Source organism: Zeugodacus cucurbitae, chromosome 6 (assembly GCF_028554725.1).
Source record: "Zeugodacus cucurbitae isolate PBARC_wt_2022May chromosome 6, idZeuCucr1.2, whole genome shotgun sequence".
Classification (NCBI taxonomy): Eukaryota; Metazoa; Arthropoda; class Insecta; order Diptera; family Tephritidae; genus Zeugodacus; species Zeugodacus cucurbitae.
Window position 1 is genome coordinate 63,690,640 of NC_071671.1, and position 23,529 is coordinate 63,714,168.

The following is a 23,529-nucleotide window of genomic DNA, read 5'->3' on the forward strand; positions in this document are numbered from 1 at the left end:
AAAAAAGGAAGAAGCGTAAAATTTTTTAAAATACATAAAAAATTGTAATGAAAATATTTGTAAAATAAATAACTTAATAAATAAATATAAATTTTTTAGTTTAAATATTATTATTTTTTATGACTCCGCACAGCCTAACCATGCACTTTATGCAATTCACAACACATTGAAAATGTATAATGAATATTTAATAATATTTACTTGTATATAATATTTGTAAATATATTAAATTATGCATGAAATACCATGTAAATTTAAGCCAACAAGCACAACCGACAAGAAGAAGAAGAAAAAATAATGCCAATGCCATTTAAGGTTAGTATTTTATACGAAAAATATAACACATACTAAAAAAAAGAAGCTTTGAGAGCTTTCAGCCAGTAAAAGCTCACATAAAAGCTTTATTTAAGTTGAAATTTAATATAAAACTTTAATATGCAGCAAAATATTATTTTAAAATTGCTTAAAATAAGCATAACGACTTTCATTTACAAGTGAAAGCTCAGCGTTTAATCTTCGTCAGCAAACCACTAATTTTAATTTTCAGCATTTAATCTAAATCACGCATACTTTCATTCGTTTTCACACACACTTCACTCTCCATTATTCGATCTACTCCCAAACAGGTCATGAACCCCTTAGATGCCATCTGCAATCGGAAACGTAACGATGCTGTATGTGTTTCGAATTTGAAGAATGCCAAGGCAGTGGACAAAGGTGTTCTGGTGGAACGACCTGATGTGAAAATCTTTCTGCCATTCCGTTTCTTTGTCTACGATGTGAAGAATCTCTTTATAGCCAATACTTACAACCGCTATTTAGGTAAGTTGTGGAGGTCCTTATCTCACAGAATAGTTGTATCTTGTAAAAAGTAGTTGTTATCGTAGTTTATTATAATACTCTGCATGTTTGCGTTAAAAAAAGCTTTGCGCATGAATGACTCGTGTGTACTCGTGCGTACGTAGAAACGAGTGCTTTGTTTTTCGTGTTCGTCATGATCGAATGCTTTAAATATATATTTTCGATCGCATGATGTTCATAAAAAATATATATAGCCGCTAAATTAGTCGTGTTGTCAATAAAAAAAAAAATTCTACAGTAGTAAAAGCTTTGCTCTAGTAAACCTATGTTGAATATTTAGGGTTCTCACAATATTTATAAAATATAAATATATTCCAATATATATAATCAAATATTTATAGCTCGTCCAAGTTTTACGCGATCCATGCTTTTTAAGACAAGCTTTAGCTCTTCTTATACATATATATATATTATTTAGAGAATTCTTCTTTTGTTATTTTACATATTATATATACTTATTCAACAAAAATATTTGTTCCATTCTTTAAACCGCTTAAGTTTCACAAATATGTAGTAATTTTTGAGCTTTTATAGTTTAAGAAATCGTTAAATACGAGCTTGTTCCCAAAAACATTTGAAAAAACTAGTTCTGTACATAAACTCCGTTACTCCTATATTCCAAGCAAGAGAATATTATCTAAACCTGCTTCAAAGTAGTAATATTTAAGCTGTTTAAAAGAGCTTCTACAGACTCATCTAACTCTGTCTATCTCCGAAACTCTTCTGTCTGTTTTAACCTACCTGCCTTCGTCATGTTGACACCACAATTCCTTTTAAGATTTTTGAGATCGGATGTCTGGATATCTGAGTATAAAACTGACTAAAAGCTACTCCTTTATTCCACTTTGATTTCTCAGTTTTTACCATATAATATGTAGATCGTGCTGAGTTGAGGTTAGGTAAGTGAGCGGAATCAATGTATTCAAGCTATAAAATTTTAACTTTCTTTAAAGATTACCACATCCGTTAGCTTATGATTTTGCTAATAATTAATGATTATTTCTTGACGTAGTGGCCAACATTTCTCTCCAACTACGAAGATCCCCTTGAGAGTAATTGAAGTATCGTTTTAACTCAAAGACATGATAGAGCTTCTACTTCCTACGAGTTGATATTGTTTAGTCAAATAGAGGATTTTACAATTTTTAAAACACCTAATGAGGATAATTTTTATTGATAGAACCCAATTCGGAGCACAACTCATTTAGCTCTCGATGAAAATTGAGATCTGCTCCTCTTAAATAGAAGAAAACCATTCCCAAAACCGTTAGCACCCCACACAAAGTTACTAACCATATTTAACAATAACACCAAACCAAACAGAAACTCCAACTATGTAAATTACAGTTGCGCCCAGCGGTGATCATCTAACATCACTGATCGATGAAATCTCCTACATCTCACCGCCATCACCAATGATCTCACAGATGAGCGATGTGCCACCGGAACTCTTCTGCAACGGTGATAATCGCCCCGTAAATTGCAACAACAATTGCCAGTGTGTACACAAAGTGGACATACCATTGGGCGCAGTCGTGGAAGTAGTGCTCGTCGATGAAGTACAACAAACCAATCTCAGTCATCCGTTCCATTTGCATGGTTCATCGTTTTATGTTGTCGGTTTGGGACGTTCACCGGACAATTCAATTAAGAAGATCAATCTGAAACACGCTTTGGATCTGGATCGTTTGGGCATGTTGGAGCGTGATTTCACCAAGCCGACGCTCAAGGACACCATCGCTGTGCCGAATAACGGTTACACGGTGCTACGGTTTCGTGCTAGCAATCCTGGAGTTTGGCTCTTCCATTGTCATTTCCTCTTTCATGTGGCAATCGGTATGAATTTGGTCTTCCAAATAGGCACACAGGAGGATCTGCCGCCGGTGCCGCCCAATTTTCCACGTTGCGGTGATCACTTGCCGCCCATCAAGTACTTCTAAGGGGGGTGCTTTCAGGTGATGTGTAGCTACAAAGGAAGCACGACATCGCGTTGCCGTTGTGTGCGTGTGGGCGTGCCAGTTGAATTCTGTTTTGTTGTAAATAGCACAATTTCGCCGAAACCGCACCAGGTCTCTATTAATTTATATGTACTTGCAACTGTACAACTCTCACTTGCTTAATCGTAATTTTTTAGTGATTTCTACAGCTATACATATATCTATGTTTGTATGTATTTAGTTAACTTGCTGCAATGTACCGCTATTTTGTTACACTTTTTGTGTTATTCGAAATTCTTAAATATTCGTAATTTTTGTACTTTTAGCGTAAATTCTATCACTCCACATATTTATATCAATTGTAGACATTTTTGTAATTTAAGTTATTTGTATTATTTGATTCACTCACTATATATCTATTTGTATGTATATATACTATATAGTTAATGTACGATATTTATATGTATGTATGTATTTACGATATTTTGTGTTGCTCAAAGTCACAGCAGTAGCCTATTTCATAGTGTTACTTGTAATTAAATACTAAATTATTGATTTTTTTTATTAAAATATAAGCATAATAAAATTTCGCATACTAACTTGTTAAAAAAAAAATAATAAAATACACAAGGCCTTTACAAACGGTAAGTACAAGCTTTGCTCAACATAGTTAACCTATAAACCTCTAGTGAAATCAATTAGCATGAATTAGCGCACGAATTTTCTTTGAAATCATATTTTTTTATAAATAAAATATAAATAATAAAATTATTTTTTATCAAAAAAGTAAATACAGTAATAAAATAGTGTAAAAAAACATTTATTCTCTTACAAAAAATTTCAAATTCCAAAAAAACAAAAAAAAATAAATAATATACAAAAACTCAAATTTCCACTTTCCCACACACCAACTCTCCACACACAAGCATACTAATCGCCCACTTATCCATTTTACAGTCGCTTCGGATGCGGATCACTTGATCTCACTGATCGATGAAATTTCCTATGTCTCAGCACCGTCCGCCATACTCTCGCAGTACAACGAAATACCGCAGGAATACTTTTGCAACAGCGACAATCGCCCTGCCAGGTGTGGTGAGAATTGTCAGTGCGTGCACAAGGTGGACATACCGCTGGGCGCCATCGTGGAAGTGGTGCTGGTCGATGAGGTGCAGCAGGTCAATATCAGTCATCCGTTTCATTTGCATGGCACACCGTTTGTGGTGCTCGGCATGGGTCGCTCACCGGACGTACAGCTGCAACGCATGAATCTACAACATGCGCTGGAGTTGGATAGACGTGGTCTGTTGGAGCGTCGTTTTCTCAAGCCTGCGCTGAAGGACACCGTCGCGGTGCCGAATAACGGTTACACTGTGTTGCGGTTTCGCGCGGATAATCCGGGTGTTTGGCTGTTCCATTGTCACTTTCAATTTCACATCGCGATCGGCATGAATATGGTGTTCCAGGTGGGCAAACCCAGCGATTGGCCACCAGTTCCGAAAGGATTTCCACGTTGCGGCCATTATAAGCCATCGATTACGAAGTGGTAACGTGACAAGAGATGTTAAAAAGATTTCTTGAAATTCCTGAGTGAATTTTCGAGTGATTTATTAAATGTCTTTGTTGAAATTTATGCTCCTTGTTGTACTCATTGTTTTTGCTCTATGTTTAAATCTTTGCTGTTAACTTTCCAAGTATTTTTTTTTAATTACAAGTAAAAATGTATTGCGTTGGAAGATTAACTGTTAATTGATATAAATAAATAAATATGTGACTATAATATGTATGTGGTACAAAGAGCCTAGCAATTGGAAATGCATATTACTACTTTAATAATTATCCATAGTCATATCGCTATCATTGTTGTATGAGATTTAAGTAAATATAAACTATTAAAATAAAGAAATTTTAATTTTTGTATTAATTAAAAATAATATTTCTGTATTTTTTTAAATTAAAAAGCTTATAGGTTATGTTCTCAGCTCCTTTGTTTGATGAGTTCATGATGTGATGGTGAGTTAACAGAAATAAGGATGGAATTGTCTAAATTAAACGGAATTTTCGATTAAGAGAACCTGATACTTCTTAAAAGAGATCATTTTAACCTCAATGTGCAGGTTGTTTATGTTTAGAGATTATGAAGAGGTAATTAGTACTACTACTGTAATTAGTAGTAATACCTGTTACTGATTTCAACAGGTCGGATAGAGGTATGTAATTTTATTAAGCACAGTTTTCTAGGATGATTGGAATGATCCGATTTTCGATCGATAGCTTAATTCTTCATGTAATAAGTTGACGAAATCAAACAAAATCGACGAAATTAATCAAACACCGTTCCCACGACAGTCGGTTCTAAGTAACCGAAAGGGACTCGGATTTTTATCCGGCCAAGGACTGTCAGATCGGCAGCATTCCTCGAAATTGTTTGGGCAATGTTTTATGCCGCTACAACAACAACAACAATACCGAAATCAAACATTTTCCCAGACTTCGGAAACGAACTTGTTCCGGTAGCACCGGATTGTTGTTGTTGTTCGGATCGCATACAATGCCTTCTTCTGATACGCTGGTATATGCACTTCATTTCCTGGACCTTGCGATAGATGACATCGATTGCCACTGGCTTTGCGTTCCTTAAAATTAGGCTATAAATAATAGGCAGAACAGCAAATGCCGAGAACTTCGCCGGCTTGCCTTGGGTCGATATTATACTCGTAGATCAATTACTGATAACTCTTCTTATGAGTATCGAAATGATTTCGACAACTAAATTTGAGCGTTTTCAACATTTTCAGAAATTAAATATGCAAGAATTATTCAGATTCATTTAAAGTTAAATTAGAAGCGCTTGCTGCACATACTTCGAAGTCACAAAATATATATTCAATTATTTCTAAATTATCTACCGAAATTTTACGCCAAAAGGAATCAAATTGCTGACAAACAAATACTCCCCCTTATGCAAAAACATCACACTGATCATGCTACCACAGCTTGAGCTGCACTGACCAAATGACACTTTTTATAACTTTTCATAATAATAAAAAAAATCACTTTATTTCACTCAAGTCACGATCTCAACGACTTTCTTTTTATTTTAAATCAAAAAGCTAAAATAATAACTGTAAAGCAGCTTACAGGAAGTAAGTTCTTGGCTTTCTGTATGAGAACAATTTCCTGTTGCCCTTGTGGTGTACTCTTTGCACCAATGGGAACTTGATCTTGGAATCGTGGAATTGTTTGACATGCACACGACGTGTCTTGCTGGCTGGGATAGAGTCAACCTTGATGATTTGAATTGAATGAGCACGAGCACGATGACGAGCACCCATATCACGGTAACATTGTGTCACGGCACCACCAACCGCCAAGTCACGGTATTCGCGGTACATGTTGTGGGTACCGGAACGGGAATCGTAACGCAACCAAATGCCAAAGTTCTTAATCTTGGTTGGAGAAGTTTCGTAGACCTGTTTCAATGAAACAATTTCACCAGTGGTCTTCTTGAACTTCTTCAATTGACGCAAGAAATACCAGAAACGCGACTTGGCCACGATGTTATCCGGGGCAAAGATACGCATTTTGTAGAGAGGAGTTTGTGGCTCCTTCTCGGTTGGCAACTTACGGCCAATCACTTCGTATTCTTTCAACTGTAAAGAGATAATTAGAGAAAAACATGTTAGTTATAGAAATAAACAAATGCATTCCAATAAGTTGAGGTTCAAAGGAAATTCTGACAGCTGATTTGTTACAAAGTAAAAATATATGCACAATTTAAATTCACAAAGCATTTTCAGAAAACAATCGAATGCAAGAAGTGAAGTTTTAGAAACAGTAATTTAAGTGTTTTTTATAATAATCGTCCAATAGTTTTTACCCAACATCGTGTCTAATCAGAAATGACAGCTCCTCGCCGCCGATATGAGCACGTTGGTTGGCACATTCGATTATTTCTGTGTTATGGATGTTTCTTGCATTTATTCTTCAACACTTGTGCACTTCACTTTTATCTTTGTTTAAAATCATCATATTCAACGAAAAAATATTTAAAATTCAACTAAAATTTAATAAATTTTAGGAAAAATTACCTGTCCCTTGGCTTTCATTTTAGCAGCGTTCACAGAAAAGGAAGAGAAAACCACATCCAAGTTCACACCTTAACTTGTAGGGTTGCTTCGGTGACATTTAGCAACACAGAGTTGCATTTAACAACGGGTATTCGGTTTATTATTAAAATTTTTTTATATTTTTTAATATTATTTATTTAACAAATATAGAAAAGCTGACAATTCTCTTTACACAAGAGTTCATAGTTTTTATAATTTTAAAATTTTTATAACAATGGTAGCTTTAGTTTTGATCAGCCGATATATAGTATTAAACATGTTGACAGCCACTGTATTTGTCAACAACAGATGGCGTAGTAAACAGGAATTTGTTTACATTTATCAACCAAATATAAATCAAAAAATTATTTACTTAAAAAATATTTAAAGCAAGAAATTCAACAATGGTTAAACGAGAAGGTATTAAAATAAATATAATAATATATTATTAATAAATAACCACAATAAACATATTGCAGATCATAAAGAACACAGGCGTAGCAAGAAAACTAAACATGCGACTGCTTCACCAAACCTTAACAAAACTACGACTTCCTCACCATCTTTAAAAGAAGAAATAATATACGATGCTGAAATGATTGACGTGGTTGATGTAGTTGACCACGAGCAGGAAGTCGCCAACACGACAATCTCGTCAGCGCCCAGCACCCCAACGCCTACCACACCTGTACTTACACCACCAAAGGCAAGCACCAGCAAAAATGCGTCTAGCAGCAGTAAAAAGTTAGCTTCGAAACAACAGACAACAACTGCTGCTAGCACCAGTAGCTCACCAGCAGCATCGACAACACCCGGCGCTAATCCAAATGCAGCAAACAACAAGAAGTCCAAGAAGAGGCGCGATAGTAGCACCTCTAGCGAAGAGGAGCGCTGGTTGACAGCGATCGAGTCGGGTAAATTAGAAGAAATGGACGATGAACTGAAAAAAATGAAAGATCCAAAATTGATGACGGCACGTCAACGCGCCATGTACGAACGTAATACAGATAAGGAGCCTTCTCCTGGCGGAGAATTACTTATGTCGTTACCGAATGGTTATCGCGAAAAAGAAAAACCGCTAACGGCAGAAGATATACAAAAAGCTCAGCTCAAATCACAAAAACGCAAGCAACTTGCTGATGAGAAACGTGAAAAGGACAAAAAGAAAACCATGGAACGTTTACTCAAAAAGCAAGAAAGTAAACAACGCAATGCAACACGAAATAAAACGACAAAAACAACTCAACCAATGATTACATATCGCAATACATTAGATGGTGCCTACATACACTTACCAGCTGAGCATGAATTTCCACTGCCACCACAAGCGCCGCGCTCACCACCTAAAGTACAATTGTGTGGCATAACTGGTTGCGATAACCCAAAGGTATATAATTGCTCCAAAACAAATATGCCGCTGTGCAGCTTTGCTTGCTATCGCAAAAACGTGCAAAATATTAGACAAATAATGTGCTAATCATTACAATATTATTAATTATATATTTATGTTATGTTTTATATTTAGTATATACAAATACAATTGATTTCACTGATTCAGCAAATAATTATTAATTATTTCCTGTTGCTCTGACTCCACGCGTTGCAAGTACTGATATTCGTTACGCAGTCTTTCTAATTCAATATTTTTCTCATGTATTTTACTTTGATACACCTGCTGCTCTGCCTGTCGTTCCTTCGCAATAGTTTTCAACAGATTTTGTGTACCGATAGCTCGTAGTTTCTCTTTTTCCACATCTTTTGCGAAACCACTTATGATTTTATGAAAATCTTCAGCATATTTCTTAAATTCTTGCAATTTGTCTGCATATTCCAAACACTCTTCGCGCAATTCATTTGTTTCGTTAGCAATTGCTGGATCTTGTACACGCAGCCGATAGATATCATCAATGTATAGTCCGGCTTTCTCGAGTTCTTCCGACATATTTTAGTAAATACTGATACCAAAAATCACCAATGATTTATTAAATAAGAATTTCACTGAATACTAATATTTATTATGTGCTATGCAGACTAGACTTTAATGTAATTTTTCATAATTTACTGCATTTGTTTTGTTTATCCATTTAATAATTACCATAGCAACAACCGTTAATATCTTGACAAAACGTTTGATCAACAAATACGTTTGACAGCTAGGAAAATATTTGAAAATCTTTTTTTTTTTATATTTTCGATACATAATTATTATAATTTTTGTCATAACATTTTTAATAACAGATTTTACTAAACCTTGCTTTTAACTGACACATATCTCTAAATATTTCTTTGGAATACATGTTCATTCATATAAACTTACATATATATGTAAGTACATATGTATTCATCAAATAACTGTTTTTATATTTCTTCTTCTTCTTCCTTACTTTAAAAATTTAGTATTTACTATATGCACTACAATATGTATTTCAGATATATATATTTTCCTTTATCTAAATGTATATTTTGAAATAATAGTGAAAATATTTGATTCATCAATGCGATAATTTTTATTTGTTGGTATGTAAATTATATATGTATGTATGGATCTTACAATCTGCCTGTGTGTAAGTATAAAAAAATTAATTTTAAATATAAACCGCGTCCGTGAAACTTATCAGTTCCGCACTGGCAACAAACGCAATTGTATAAATATGAAACTAAAGAGCAATTTGTAAATTGCAAACTGATAATGAGAATGTTTGTGTATGCATTTAATACTATAGCGTGTACAATTGTTAAGCAACAGATCATCAACATATTTATATGCATATGATTTTATGTGGTGAAAAAAATTGTGATATAAAAAAATAAGTATGTTAATGTGCCCGAACATGGCAAATACGTTTAAGAATTTATGTAGTATAGACCTTTAGCGTAATTTTATGCGTCTAGTCTTTCGTGCACTGAACATACAGTTTTATTGTAAATTTTCGAGCAAAATTTGTCTTTAGCATTTTAATCGCGTACGCATGTTTTCAAATTCCCATAATAGTATCATTCTTTGGCGATTTACACACTACCTCCGCTAACATCCCGCCAAAGTTAGGGAAATGCGGTGCGTTGTCATCCAACGTATTGTTTCATGAATCAAGTGGGGTTATTGCGTTTGTTCGAACGTAAACGTGCCAAGCTGGTGCGTTCCTCCTCCTCATCACTGGTGTACTGCTGCATGCCGGGCGCCGCCACAGCACCGCGTACCGATGATGTTGCCTGCAATAATTCCTGATCTGGTGCATTACGATTCTCATACAAAAGTACTTGCAGCGTTTCCTCATATATACGCGCTTCGGGGAATTCGACTTTTGTGTGTTTTCGATCTGTGGCATACACAATGGACGTGCAACATACTTCAGCAACTTTTTTACCATGTCCATAGAATGACCAGCAACATATTTCACTTGGTCCAATGACATCTTTGATGAATAGTATGCGCTCATTGAAACGTAAAGACAGTTTGTCAAAAAGTTCGATATTTTTCAGCAGATTATCATCTGATGTGCTGGTGTATGAATATTTATTATTTTGTCGCTGCACTACCAAAATTACAGCTGGCTTTGACGATGAACTTATCAATAGTTGCTCCTCCTTTTGCGATGTAATTAATGGTATACGACAAATTGGTTTGGGTTCCTGATGTGCTAGTAGTGCACGCTCGCATGACATGGCCAATTCGGTGATGCAATAATATTTTGACTCGGCAAGCAATTCAGCTATTTCTTTATGAGATTCTGGTAGCGGTACCGTACCGTCACGTAAATAGTTCAGTATGGTGCCGAAGTGATTGCCACAACGATCGATTAAAATCCAACCTAAAATGCAAAACATTAAAAATTAAGAGGAAAAAACATCAAAATGTGGTACAAATGATTCATAACTGTAAGAATGTGATTAATTTGTTTGTTAGAACAACTTAATTCGCACTTCTCTTTTCAATTATAAGTTTTTCTGCCTGCTTACCTTCCGAATCAGTTAGCACTTCCATACGTCCGCTGAACATTGCACTCAACATGGTATCGTGTTTGGTCAGTGTACCAATCGTGGTGTAGTACAACCTGCCACCCACATTCAACTTAACATACTGCGATGAGTGTCCCTTTAGCAGGGTTTTCTGATCACCCGACATTTTACTTGTCGCCACTAATCCTGGTCCAGGTATTAACTGCACTTTTCCAGCAGCACCACTACAGCTTGGCACTAGACTAACGCCACTGGAGCTTTTGCAAACGCTATCTTTGGCGTTGCAGGTGCTCGACGTTATTATTGCGACGGTATCAATTTTGACGACCTTTAGACGAGTAGGAGAGGTTTTAATAAATATACTGCTGGTTTTGTAAGCCACCTAAACTTCTAGCTAGAATAGTTGCGTTGGTTTTGCAAGCAAACGATTACAATTGTAGCACTTTAAAGCCGCAAGTTTTCGTAAAAATATTATTCAAAACTCTTTGTTAAATACAAATTCCACCATTTTGAAGAAACACTACTTTCCAGCTGCAAAATAAAAATATATCTTTGGGAGGAGCAGAAAACAGCACAAATGCACCAAGTTGACAAATTTTTCAAGACCATCGTTGCCACATCGGTGATTTAATTTTATTTAATACATTTCGGTGGATTATGGGCTACACAGATTTTTTGAGGAATTGTGAATGTAAGACGATCTTTTGCTAGACATCGGATGATAGGTTATAAAATATTTTTAATTTTTGTTTATAAATTTCAGCTTTTCGGAATATTTTGTTTTTTGTGTAATAGAAGTTTACCAAAGATATCTATGTATATAGAGCTTTTTAAATACTATTTTCATTTTTGACACACAGCCGCACCAATCACCATTTTTTTTTAATTCTTTTAATTATTTTTATACTCACTACCCAATTATCCATCCCCGTCAAGCGAAAATAATAAGAACTCCACTTTTTTTTTATTATAACTGTTGGGGACCTTACTTTATTTAAAAACTAAGTATTTTATTTCATTTTATTTACCATTTCATTGTGTATATATTGATTTTGTAATAATAATTAATTAAAATTATGCCTTCTTGTGTATGTATTTATATGTACGAGTTATCTGTAATTTACTTTACAAAATATATAAGTGTATTATATGAAAACTAAATTGCTGCTCCGCCATCGCGTTCTTTCCACAAATTCCCACAATGAACTTTTAATTATGTATGTATGTATGTTGGTGGGTCGCCTTGCTTACGGATATGCAACAATAAAGTGTGATAATTAAGAATAGTTTGTCTGTTGATCTAAAGTATCGTCGGTGTAATTAGAGTGCAATGAGTGAACATACGTTCATTACTTGCATTACAGCAAAATCAAACGTACATAAGTATACTGCAACCAAAAATATAATTATACGCTCTTTGAGCTGACAGAAATTTCACTAATGAGAGCTTATTTTATGCCTTACTTTTATGTTGAACTCAAGAAAATATATTCCAGTTCTTGTTGCTATTGGATTGGTCAATATTTCGTACAAAAGGTGTATTACAAGAATCCACTGTAAACTTGGTATTGTTGTATTGATTCTGCCGCGAATCCGTTTTAAAATCTTAATATTAGTCATTGTGAAAATTAGAACTCTCATGTAGACGAGATTTTGTGATTTTCTTACAAATTAAACATATAATTCCTTCCGTTTTATAATAAATGGAGTAAACCAATTAGGGAATTCACACACTCCAATTGCTGCTTGTTGTTAACAAAATATATGTATTTACGTCGAGGACACCGCAATATTATCAGTATCCGCTGCATCATTGCTGCTTGCCGTAGTGTTGCTATCGCAATCCTTTTGATCCGTAATACTTGCAACTGCTGCCGCTGCCTCAGATGAGCTGCTACTGGCCGCTGCATCGCTGTTACTGCATGCAGTTGTCTCCACTGTGGTCTTGTTTGTGTTGGTTGTTGAGGTAGTATCCTCATCAGTCTTCAAACGTTTTGTTTTGTTGGCATTTTCGGCTTCATTGGAATTGTCATCGGAACTTGGTGAGGCTGCGCGCTTCAGACATGGTTGTTCATTCTTTTGAGCACATGCATTAGTGTTAGATGTTTTAGCGGCAATATCCTTAATAAGCACAATTTCCTCGGGTTTTAGTTTAGTTGGCAATTCCAAAATTTTGGATTCGAAACGCACAATGACAGCTGTCATATTGTCACAGCCCGTGCCATCGCCAATGGTATTGGGGGCCAAGCAAGTATCAAAAAGCTTTGGAAGTCAATAAAAATATTTATTAAATATTTACTACAATAATAGATATGTACAATTAGTTTAACTTACCTCCTCACAGATTTGTGATATTTTTTTGGAATCATCCTTCAAACGTTGACGCACAAAATCGACCACCTCCTCACTTGATAAATAGTTCCAAATGCCATCGCAAGCCAATACCATGAATTCGTCCTCTGCTGTGATAATAAGTTTTCGCACATCCGGCAACGCAGATATCATTTGCGCTTCGGCGGGCAACTCCAAATTCTGTCAAAAAAAAAAAAATTTGTTACTGAAAGTTGAAACTAACTTATTGTTTTCAAAACGCCTACCATTTTATAGGCGTGATCGCCAATAGCACGCGATAGATTCAAGCCGCCATTTACACGACCATCTAATGTCACACGTCCACCAGCTTTTATAATACGCGATGATTCTTCTTCATCTTCCGGCTTATGATCCAAACTCATGTCGATTGCTTTACCATTACGGCAAACTACACATCGCGAATCGCCAGCGTTCGCCACATATAGATCTCGACCGTTTAGTAGTGCAACGACAGCAGTGCAACCACTATCCTTGCCAGGCTCCTCAATCATATCGGCACAGAATTGCTCGTTAGCAAGTGCGGTTTCCTCATCCTCTTCTAAAGAACAAAAACAGGCATTTATTAATATAATCTTTTCAAGTTACTGATAATAATAAAGACAACTCACCCTCTTCTTCTTCAACCTCTTCATCAGACGAATATACACTTGAATTCTCAGCTAAAGGCAGAAATTAAATAAAATAAACTTTTGTATTTATTGTGTAAAATAATATGCCTACCTTCTTCAACTTCCTCGTCTTCGGAGGAATATACCAAGCTATGTTTAGCATCGCCTTCTTCAGCATTCTCTGTTTGCATAAATTATTATTTATTAAACAAAACCAACAAAAATATATACAGAACTCACCTTCATAATCGGCATCATCATCGGTGGATTCTTCCTCGCCACTCACGGTTTTCTTAAGCTTCTTGGACTCCTTACTGGTGGAAGTAATTGCAGTGCTGCCAGCCACTTGTTTATTTGCTGCGGAAGTACTGCCGATGGTGCCATTTTGTATTCTCTTCGCAGCATCATTCGAACCCGAAACAGTTGTGTCCATGTCAGCTGCAGCAGAATTTTGTTTTTTAATTGGCTTTTTCTCTGATGAAGATACACTACCATTCTGTTCAACCTCTTTGGTGTGTGAGGAATCCGGGCAAACCTCCTTATTATTTTCCGAAGACGTTGCACTATCAGTGGCCAATGTTGCTGCAGGACCGTTTGCAGAATTCTTTTCTCTGTTGCTCTCCGGTTTGTTGTTTTCCACCTCAGCAGAAATATTATTGGTAGGCTTGCTTGCGCTCGAGCTGCTGCTGCTGACGGTAGAATCCTCCTCGGGTTCATCTGTGTCCATTTTTGCCGCATTGCCGCTGTTTGATGAACTTGGTCCCGATTCGGAAGTTATGGATTCTGTCTTTGACGATGTACCTACAGCTGGTTTGTGCGAAGAACTGGCACCACTTTCGCCCGATAAAGCAGCAGCCGAAGCGGCAGCAGATGTAGAAGAACCCTCTGGTTTGGATTCTGGATCTAATACGGCTTTATTTGTAGCATCAGCTATAACTGCCGCTGCACGTCGACCACGTAAGTAAGGTGATTGCGGCTTGGAGCCAGTCGCTCCATCTTTAACGCGTTTCAGTGATGGCATGCACGGTCCACCTTTATATTTTTCCAATACTTCATCTAAAGGCAAATGACTCTCTTCATGTAGCTCAGCCAAGTCTTCAAAGTCTTCATCATCCTCATGAGCATCACTATCATCTCCATCAAAGCCTTTCTCGCCAGCCAACACTTTTAATATTTCCACTACTTGTGGTTCCAGCAATGTTTTATCAAAACCCAAAAAGGCCTCCTTTAAAGCCTTTTCGAATTCTCCACCTTTGTATGTGGACAATTCCTTTAGAAATTGCGGTAGCTTATCCGCACAATAGGTTGCTACTTCGGCACCCCCATGCCCATCGTAAACGGCAAAAAATGAGGTATTTCCATCGAAATTTAAAATGGAATTATGAGCATCCTATTATAATAATATTATGTATATAGTAAAATGGAAATATTTGTTTTTCATATTTATAACTCTTACTTCCTGATTATTGCGCCATCCTTGCATAGAGCTAGCTCCCACTGTCAATATATCATTAGACTCGTCCGTAGACACCTTGTCCGTTTTCGGTTCGGATAGGTACGCGCCCATTTTGCAGTACACAACGCGTCAAAACAGTTTAGCGGCAAAATTTATTTAACACGTAAAAACACAAACACTGCGGCAGGGAATTCAAATTCCAATTGTGGAAAATCAATGCTTTAAAGTCGAAGCGTTGTTAAGTTAACAATGTATACACACTCAATGCCGGTATTTTGTGAACGCTAAAAGCGGGAACAAAACTTGTGCAGCTATTACATAGCACGTGGAAGCAGAATATGTGAATAAGTATTTTTTTTATTTAGTTATCGATTAATAAACTAAATATCCAGGCGCATTCTTTATCAAATACTTACCACTGCTACCCCTTCCTAAAATAATTGATTTTATTTCTCGCCTTTGCTTTGCCCCGACTCTTGATTTTTTGCTTTCTTGGCTTTGGATAGCTTTCCTCGTTGTGTGTATCCAACGCCTTATTTTGGCAACAACGCTTGCAATGCTGTCCCCTTGTGATGCTTCTTGCAGCTGCTCTTCTTCTTTTTTTATTTCTTCGGCGTTTTTTCGCAACCGATTGAGTGCAAAAACCACTGCAAATTTTTGTAAACCAATTTGTTTTCAATGTCACCAACACTTTCTGCACCTTCCGGCACGTTTTTCTTCGATTTATTGTATTATTTGCGCAATTTTTTCACAATTTTTCAAGTTTTTTTCCAGGCGTTGACCTGCAGACGCAGACGTACTAGTGGCAGGCAGCGGTGGCGGCGAAAATGAAATTGGCGAATGAAAAGAAATTTATAAAGAACCGCAGCGCAAGGAATAAAAAACATAAAGCGTGGATAAAGATGTGGTTGCCAGACTCAGCACATGTAAGTATTTTTATTTTTATTTTTTCAAATAGGAATTTATATAATTACAAATTTTGTTAAGTAATGCGAAAATTCAATAAAATTAAATAATTTTTGAAAATCCATTATGTTATTTGATGAAAAAAGACATCGAAAGAGATTAAGGTTATTTGCTGTAATTCAATAAATCTGGTAATGTCATATTGATGAAATTGGCTGCGAATTGGATTTAATTCAACGGCGTCAAATAACAAGCTGTGATGTAATGAATTGGAAAGCTGAAATGATTGCACGCAATTGTTAAAATATCAATTTGCAATGGATTATAACTTTTAAAAATAAACATTTTATTTATTTATAAATGTTCATATGCGTATACCCAATAATAATACCCAATAGGACATATGTTAATATAAAGGAAATACACTTTTGTGCGCTCGCTGTGTGCAATTGCATTTTCTTTTATGCTCACATTTCATTTCCTCCTATTTTCGCTGCTCAGCCGTTTGACAGTTTGAATCAGTAGTCAAATATCATTTTACAATTAAAGATTTGCAAAAAGTTTTTATAACTTAGAGAAATTAGTGTTATTATTTGTTATAAAATAGTTTTTTTTAAATATAATGTGTATTAGTGTGCATGGTCTTATAGTATTACTGTATAAATTATATATAATATAAAGTATAGTCGGTGTTCAAGTGCTTTCTGTGAGTGGAGCGGTGCATCATTCGATTTCCGGTATGTTAATGCAATATTAGTAGCGTTTTGTAATGAAATATTTTATTAATTTACTAGGAAGTTCGAAAACCAACTGAGTATGCAACTGCGTTATTATTTTAATTTAAGGTAAGGAGTGTTGCTGAGTTAGTAGCAGGTATGTAATTACATCTATAATTATGAATGTCTGCCGATACTGAACAGCGCGGAAGTTTACATCAGACATTGAGGTTTAACATATAAGAAATATATACAATCAGTGGTTTGACATTGTCTTGTCGGGTGGTTACCACAATTAGAAAACATAACCTAAAATTTCAAATTCATTGCTGATATGCGGCTTTTTAAATCGTTTTACTTCAGACTCTGAAGTATAAATATTTTCTTTGTTAATACTTTAGCGATGATTTTACTATAATGGCCCAAAAATCACAGCAATAATAATAATGTATACTTTCACGTAGCTTAAACGATGCAAAGTTATTTTAATTTTGTAAACAATTTACATCGATTTAAAAATGCATTAGAAAAGGAGGCAGAAGTTCCAACAGTACTATTGATCAGCTCTATAATGTCCCAGCCTAATTGCTAACTCTTCAATTAAACATTGTTTTACTAACCACTCCTTGAATATTTGCTCTTCACGAGATAAAGATAAAAAAACTTATTTCCTCTTTGAAATTATAGAAAATTTTAGTTTTAAATTTAAATTAAAGAATTTAAATCAATACTATTACACATACCTCAAACATTGTCATATAAACGCAAGCAATTCACTCTCATTCCTGACTAGCTTAATGCCGTCATTGCAATATTCCCAGCTATGTAAGGTACATACGTGCGCTTGCTTACCTAATGCGCTATAAAACTAAAATTGACGAAATGTAATAAATAAGTGAAGAATAAAATTGCACAAAAATTGTGCTAACGGTATATATTGCAAAAAAATACTATAAAAAATGTCAACCAAACTAGCGACAGTGCAATGTCAATCTGTGCTTTAGTAGAGAGAGAGAAGAGGCGACGTGCAACAGCCGAAATACGTTGATATTTCAAGGACGAATTTGTAAAAGTCACATGCAAAATTTGATTTGGAAATCTGCAAACAACTAACAGCCGAAAGGAAGAATGTCATGCACGGCAGGCAGCCAGTGCGGGGGAGTTGCTGTAAAAGTTAAGGTTATGGCCATGAAGTCTACGTTTTGCTTGTGCCTGGTATTGCTCCTTTATTTGATGCAACTAGAAGCATAAATATATTTGCATTTCTATATATGTATATTTATATGTTGGTTTATAGTGTACCGTTGAAGGTTGATACGTGCTTGCCGCTGTTTGCAGATTTCGTAAAAATCTGTACCGCGCGTCGCCTCACTTCACATTAAAAGCTGCATACAAAGTAATTGGAAGCATGCTGAATATATGGCTTAGTCGCGTTACTGGTGTGGTACAGTGTCTATTAAAAGAATTATATTTAATGTAATTTATTAGCATTGGTTATTAATTTTCCCACAGTTTCTAGATGGAACATAGCGCGTAATTGAGTCTAATTGGATAGTAGTTCGTAAACCTAAGCTCTCCATGGTATTGTAAATTTATATTGGCGCCTAAAAGTAGACTAAATGGATATTCTAGGTACAGTTATGAGATAGAAATAGCATACCTTAGGAAGTATTGTTTTTTTTTTTAAACAATGGTAGTTTAGTATTCTAAATGAAGTAAACTTGACCGTTTGGTATCCACAAATATTTTGAGAATCGTTTATTGTTCTAAAGTGTCCCACATGGAACTCTTTTTATTATCATATATGATCTTAAATTTTGACTTGAAAGGAGAATACATATTTCACATTATGTTTCATGTCAATTGTGTGATTCTTAAAATCTTATTAACACTTTTAAATATTTTTTTTTTACAAAATAAAGTACTTCTGAAGCACAAAGGTTGATGAAGAAGCAAAAAAAAAAATAACAAATGAAATGGAACTGAATGTTTCTCTTCAAATATAAGATATTTGTCACTTGTTGCCATTATATTGAACATGACTGTAAATCCTAAACAGAGCTAATAATCATCAGAGCCATATTTGTAGTATACTTTTAGGCTTTATAATTGATTTTGACTTGATTTTGGATATATGGAATAGAAATCCCTTTAGCATTTCAAGTCTATCGACAAACTTTGAAATTAAAATGAAAGCAATTATATTCCAAGCAACTTTACACCAAAAATTTCCAAATTCACAACCACTGTACCTCTCAAAATCAGCATCCAGTGTCTTTTTGTGCCGCACAAACACTTGTGCGAAGAACTCAAAAGCGCGGAAGTGTCACTGCGTTGGTGTGGCAATCCAAGAAATGCCAGTCAGGATAACGAAAGTTGAACGTGCCTACGTGCGAAATAATCTCTTATCTCATTGGGCTTTCGAGGCTGCTCAAGCACGTTAACGCGAAAGTTTGCGCCTGTTCAACAAGAGTCGCTCTCTCTCGCACAAAAAAAGAACACACACACACTCAAAATAAAATGAAAGACATGCAAACAAAAAATACTTAGAATACTCGTATAACAGTGAATTCTATTCGCAATAATAAAGTGAAGTGCAGCGTGTATGAAGCCTCATTGGAAGCACACCAAAACAGCCGCAAAGGGAAGCAAAAGTTTTTGCGAAAAAGTCAAATTTTGATGGTTGCAACCAACAATGGCGTCGTGTCAATGATAAAGCGCACAAACACATACAAACATGCCACATACAAACGACAACAACAACAAATATATATAAAACTTGTGCATTTGCATGGCAGAAATGCCTCGTGGCAGTCAAGTTTCTCTACTTTATTTTTCCTGTTGACCTTTAACGTGGCGTACGTGCAAATGCGCGCAAAATTAAAATTGTTAGTACCGTTATGTTTGGCTGGCGAAGCGCAGCAAATCAGTGTGTGGCGCTGGCATGGCACATCCCACCGCTGCAGGTGTGTGTGTCTGTGTGCGGCTGCGCTGCGCTTACGAAATTGAATTCATAGCCGAAATTGTTGCAAATGAAATTAAATAAAACGCTACAAAAGAAATAAAGTGTTGCTTACCACTCACTTTTTGTACGTACATACTCGTATATTTGCATGTTTCAGCTTGTTGTTGGTAGACTTTTGAGTTGCTGCCAAACAATTGAAATTTCAAGTGCAAACACTTTTTTTGGCATTTAACATTGTGGCATGCACTTTTCAGCGCAAATTAATTGAAAGCATTTGCAGTTGAGCGAATTTGATTGTTTTTTATATTAATTTTGATTTTGGAAAAATATCACCGTTATGAAATGTTTAATATTATATTAACAATAATGGTTGGATTTTAATTTTACCAGTCAATAACTGTTTACTTATGCACCAGAACAAATTGAAGGCATTTTTTTAATCAAAACTTAATAAAATAATATTTTTTAACGGTTATTAAAGGTTCACATTTTTTAAAATGTTCAAATTAAGTTCAATTGGATTAAGGGTCTTTGTTAATAAAAATATCCGAAACTTTTTACTACAACAGCATTGAATCATCGTCCTTTCCTTATTGATAGAAAAAACTTAAACATTTTTTTGAAAAATTTATTGTCATAAATGTTTATTTCATTTAGCCCTTATGTGAGCACCCAGTTTTAGCCATGTTAATGAGCATCCCGGGTACCCACCACACTAATAAAATACTTTCGAAGTTTAGAAGCGAACGAAATTCTGAAAAAAAAAAACAATTTAATAATTCTCTTAAGAGTATATAACAAGTATTTTAGCTGTGTTTGACTCTTGTCGCACATTTTATTTTTTTTTCTGGAAGAGAAATCGGTAGAGGGATTTCCCGCGCTCTGCGGGTGGGGCACGATCAGTTTTCGCCTTTACACGTCGACACATATCCGAAATGTTTGTAGTTGTGGTATTATCGAAGAATATCCTCATTTCAGTAAATTCGGAGTACAGAGTGATGCAGCTTGGTCATAGATAAATTGAAATGAAACTCTTTGATTCGAGAGAGAGCTTTCAAAACTCGTATTTTTTATAATATTTACCAAAGATGCCACTGCTGAAAAATATTAGATTGAACATTTTATAATTAAGTTTTGGATAGTTGAAAGTCACTGGTTCTTGTCACGTTTGCTACCAACTGACAATGAAAAGGCGAAGAAAAACTGGAAAAAGTTGTACCAACATCAAAAGGCCTGTATGCGATGAACACTCTATATCGAAAATAACATGTCCTGATTGTGCTGAACAATAAATGAAGTTTTACTAAATTTATGCTGCCAATTCATGTAATTATTTATTTATTATCGCAAGTTATCTAGTTGAAACATTTCTCAGTATTTAATCTCATGTGTAAATGATGATTGCATTGTTTTATTTATAGTGGGTACCCGGGCACCCGGGTGCTCCCTGCGAGTTCACTAATTTCAAACATATTTTTCAATTTCATTAAATTTTTTTTTCAATTTTGAATACTGAAAGAACTTTGTTGAAAGCTAAATCGCAAGGATCCGGAAGCTCAGTTCGAAAAAAAAAATATTTCACCGAATTATTAAAAGAAAAGTATGATGGTGGGTACCCGGGTGCTCAACGTGTTCGCCATGGACAGGAACAGATGGTAATCACTTGGCGCTTCTGATCGATCACCTGCTTCAAGCGGTCCAATTGTTCGCAGTAGATGGTGGAATTAAGCGTTTGGCCATATGAGAGCTGCTCATAGTGGATGATTCCCTTTCAATCCCACCAAACACACAGCAAAACCTTCCTGGCCGTCAATCCCGATTGGCCACTGTTAGGGGCGATTCACCGGCCTTCGAACACGACCGTTTCCACTTGATATTGTCGTATGTGATCCATTTTTCGTCGCCAATCACCATCCGCTTCAAAAATGGGTCGAGTTCGTTCCGTTTCAGCAGCATATCGCAGTCGTTGATTCGGTCCAGAAGGTTTTATTGCGTCAAATCATGCGCCACCCAAACATCAATTTTATTTGTGTATCCTGGCGCCTGGCTCTCAAAAGCACAACTTAAGGATTTCCAATCGCTTAGTGAGACAGCTGCCTCCATCATTTTAATTTAAAAAATTTTTGAAAAATTTCATCGAAGTACAACAGTTACATATTTGGAAATTTTACAATAGCAGGTATTGAAACTGCCTTAGGAATCATATAAACAGTTATGAGATCTTGTAGAGAATTGTTTTTCAAAACGTACCCAATGGATAAAAGAAAGCTTTGATAATCTGAGTTTTCTTAATATAAAATCTGTAAAATGGCCAGGTGCTTGTATTACTACTTTTCTGAATACTTTAACTACACACTACAACGCGCATTGTAAAATTTCCATTATTCGAAAAGAAAAGCACAACCTTGAAGCTACTCACTCACACCCCTCCTCCCATATCTATATAATAATTGAAGTTGTAAAGAAAGCGTGAAAGAATATGAGCAAGCGCGTGTGGACAGCCGTGTAACACAGTTCGTCTCAATTATTTTCTTATCTTTTGCCATTTCAACCGATTTCGATGCAACGTTTCAATGTGTGTATTCGTGATTTCACGCTCTTCGTCACTTACATTGTCGTTTCTGCAGTGTCAAGTAGCGTTGCGTAAGTGTCTGTTCCTCATTAAATTTGCTCAGTTGACACATTTGTAGTGACTTGTGTAAGTGTGTGTGTGGACGGACGGCGGTACATTTTCACATATATATACCGTTATACATATCCATGTGTATGCGAGAGCGCTCAAAGATATTGAGGAATGAGGAAAAAATATTTAATAACAATAACTGAATGTAAATATAAGACTCATCTTGTCTTGGAAGTCGGTTTGAAGACGTGGGTGGATGTGTAATCTGTACATATGTAAGGCAAATAATTCAACAGTTAAGTGGCTTAAGTCATATTGACAGCGCTTCTCTTGCATGTACATATGTATATATATACTTGATGTACTGTATGTATGTGTTGATGTATATAGCTAGCTGTTGATATTAAATGCGGTGACAATTCAATTCTCGCATTGCTCAAGCACCTGTCAACTATCAAGTGGCTTTCGAGTATTCTCAAGTAGCAAGTGGTTATATTAAAAGAAAATATTTGATATAATTACATTAATAAAATGGTGGGTGGAGTAATTCCGCTTCAAATTTAATTATGCGAATTTTAGAAGAAGAAGAAAATTTTATTTATTTTATTTAAAAACTATTTTACTTTTTTTACATGATTTTTTCAAAAAATCTGTGTTTTAAGGTAAAAATAGTCGATTTCAATCATGAAATTTTTGTTCGATACCAGATGGGATTTTAGACAGGTTGATTCCTTCCTGTGTGCCTTATCCGAGCCGCAGTACGGTAGAGCTTGGTCTCTTGATGAACTATAAGGCTACACACAAAGATTCCTCGCTGTTTGTAGCAATAAATTTTAAAAATTTAAGGACTTTGTCTATCTCGGAACCAGAAAAAATATCACCAACAATCGAAGCCTGGATATCAAGTACAGAATAACTCTTGCCAATAGATACTTTGGGATCGGTAGACAATTATGAAGCAGATTCCCCTCTTGACGGCCAAAATTACGCTCCATAAGTCTCTTATCCTTACTGTCTT

The 23,529-nt window shown here is 35.5% G+C and overlaps 7 protein-coding genes across 10 annotated transcripts in view; 3 read left to right on the forward strand and 4 right to left on the reverse strand.

Moving 5' to 3' along the window:
* Nucleotides 1-4,612, forward strand: part of LOC105209329 (uncharacterized) — a 110,814-nt gene extending 106,202 nt beyond the window's left edge. Inside the window, exons 7-9 of one of the 3 annotated variants that reach the window (XR_003752087.2) lie at nucleotides 627-822; nucleotides 2,209-3,442; nucleotides 3,756-3,900. Coding sequence is in view for 2 of the 3 variants with exons in the window: in XM_011179689.3 (XP_011177991.1) it covers nucleotides 627-822; nucleotides 3,756-4,348 (789 nt within the window). In the remaining variant the exon portion in view is untranslated. Of the gene's footprint in view, nucleotides 1-626; nucleotides 823-2,208 lie in introns of all 3 variants that reach the window. The other 2 variants (XM_011179689.3, XM_011179688.3) reach the window with 2 other exon arrangements.
* Nucleotides 4,613-5,855: 1,243 nt separating this feature from the next.
* LOC105209330 (60S ribosomal protein L18a) lies at nucleotides 5,856-7,042 on the reverse strand. The gene is made up of 2 exons (XM_011179691.3): nucleotides 6,890-7,042; nucleotides 5,856-6,451 (listed from the first exon to the last, which is right to left on the reverse strand). Exons 1-2 carry the CDS (start codon nucleotides 6,905-6,907, stop codon nucleotides 5,936-5,938), a joined length of 534 nt encoding a protein of 177 aa, XP_011177993.1. The 5' UTR covers nucleotides 6,908-7,042; the 3' UTR covers nucleotides 5,856-5,935.
* Nucleotides 7,043-7,185: 143 nt separating this feature from the next.
* Nucleotides 7,186-8,384, forward strand: LOC105209332 (INO80 complex subunit B). The gene is made up of 2 exons (XM_011179693.3): nucleotides 7,186-7,327; nucleotides 7,387-8,384. The coding sequence occupies exons 1-2, from the start codon at nucleotides 7,312-7,314 to the stop codon at nucleotides 8,382-8,384; spliced, it is 1,014 nt and encodes a 337-aa protein (XP_011177995.1). The 5' UTR covers nucleotides 7,186-7,311.
* On the reverse strand, nucleotides 8,379-9,164 carry LOC105209331 (intraflagellar transport protein 20 homolog). Its single transcript, XM_054233055.1, has 2 exons — nucleotides 9,003-9,164; nucleotides 8,379-8,862 (listed from the first exon to the last, which is right to left on the reverse strand). Exon 2 carries the CDS (start codon nucleotides 8,847-8,849, stop codon nucleotides 8,454-8,456), a length of 396 nt encoding a protein of 131 aa, XP_054089030.1. The 5' UTR covers nucleotides 8,850-8,862; nucleotides 9,003-9,164; the 3' UTR covers nucleotides 8,379-8,453.
* Nucleotides 9,165-9,390: 226 nt separating this feature from the next.
* Nucleotides 9,391-11,628, reverse strand: LOC105209333 (BTB/POZ domain-containing adapter for CUL3-mediated RhoA degradation protein 3). The gene is made up of 2 exons (XM_011179694.3): nucleotides 10,865-11,628; nucleotides 9,391-10,716 (listed from the first exon to the last, which is right to left on the reverse strand). The coding sequence occupies exons 1-2, from the start codon at nucleotides 11,028-11,030 to the stop codon at nucleotides 9,995-9,997; spliced, it is 888 nt and encodes a 295-aa protein (XP_011177996.1). The 5' UTR covers nucleotides 11,031-11,628; the 3' UTR covers nucleotides 9,391-9,994.
* A 244-nt stretch (nucleotides 11,629-11,872) lies between these two features.
* On the reverse strand, nucleotides 11,873-16,183 carry LOC105209334 (probable protein phosphatase CG10417). Of its 2 annotated transcripts, XM_011179697.3 has the most exons (9): nucleotides 15,718-16,183; nucleotides 15,302-15,612; nucleotides 14,338-15,235; nucleotides 14,086-14,283; nucleotides 13,958-14,026; nucleotides 13,846-13,896; nucleotides 13,462-13,775; nucleotides 13,199-13,396; nucleotides 11,873-13,126 (listed from the first exon to the last, which is right to left on the reverse strand). In XM_011179697.3, the coding sequence occupies exons 2-9, from the start codon at nucleotides 15,410-15,412 to the stop codon at nucleotides 12,635-12,637; spliced, it is 2,331 nt and encodes a 776-aa protein (XP_011177999.2). In that variant the 5' UTR covers nucleotides 15,413-15,612; nucleotides 15,718-16,183; the 3' UTR covers nucleotides 11,873-12,634. The 2 variants fall into 2 exon arrangements, with proteins under 2 accessions (XP_011177999.2, XP_011177997.2); XM_011179695.3 differs by having other exon boundaries at nucleotides 14,086-15,235.
* An 803-nt stretch (nucleotides 16,184-16,986) lies between these two features.
* LOC105209397 (uncharacterized) overlaps nucleotides 16,987-23,529 on the forward strand; it is a 187,054-nt gene continuing 180,511 nt past the window's right edge. Inside the window, exon 1 of the mRNA XM_029038455.2 lies at nucleotides 16,987-17,080. The gene's annotated coding sequence lies outside the window, so the exon portion shown is untranslated. The remainder of the gene's footprint in view (nucleotides 17,081-23,529) is intronic.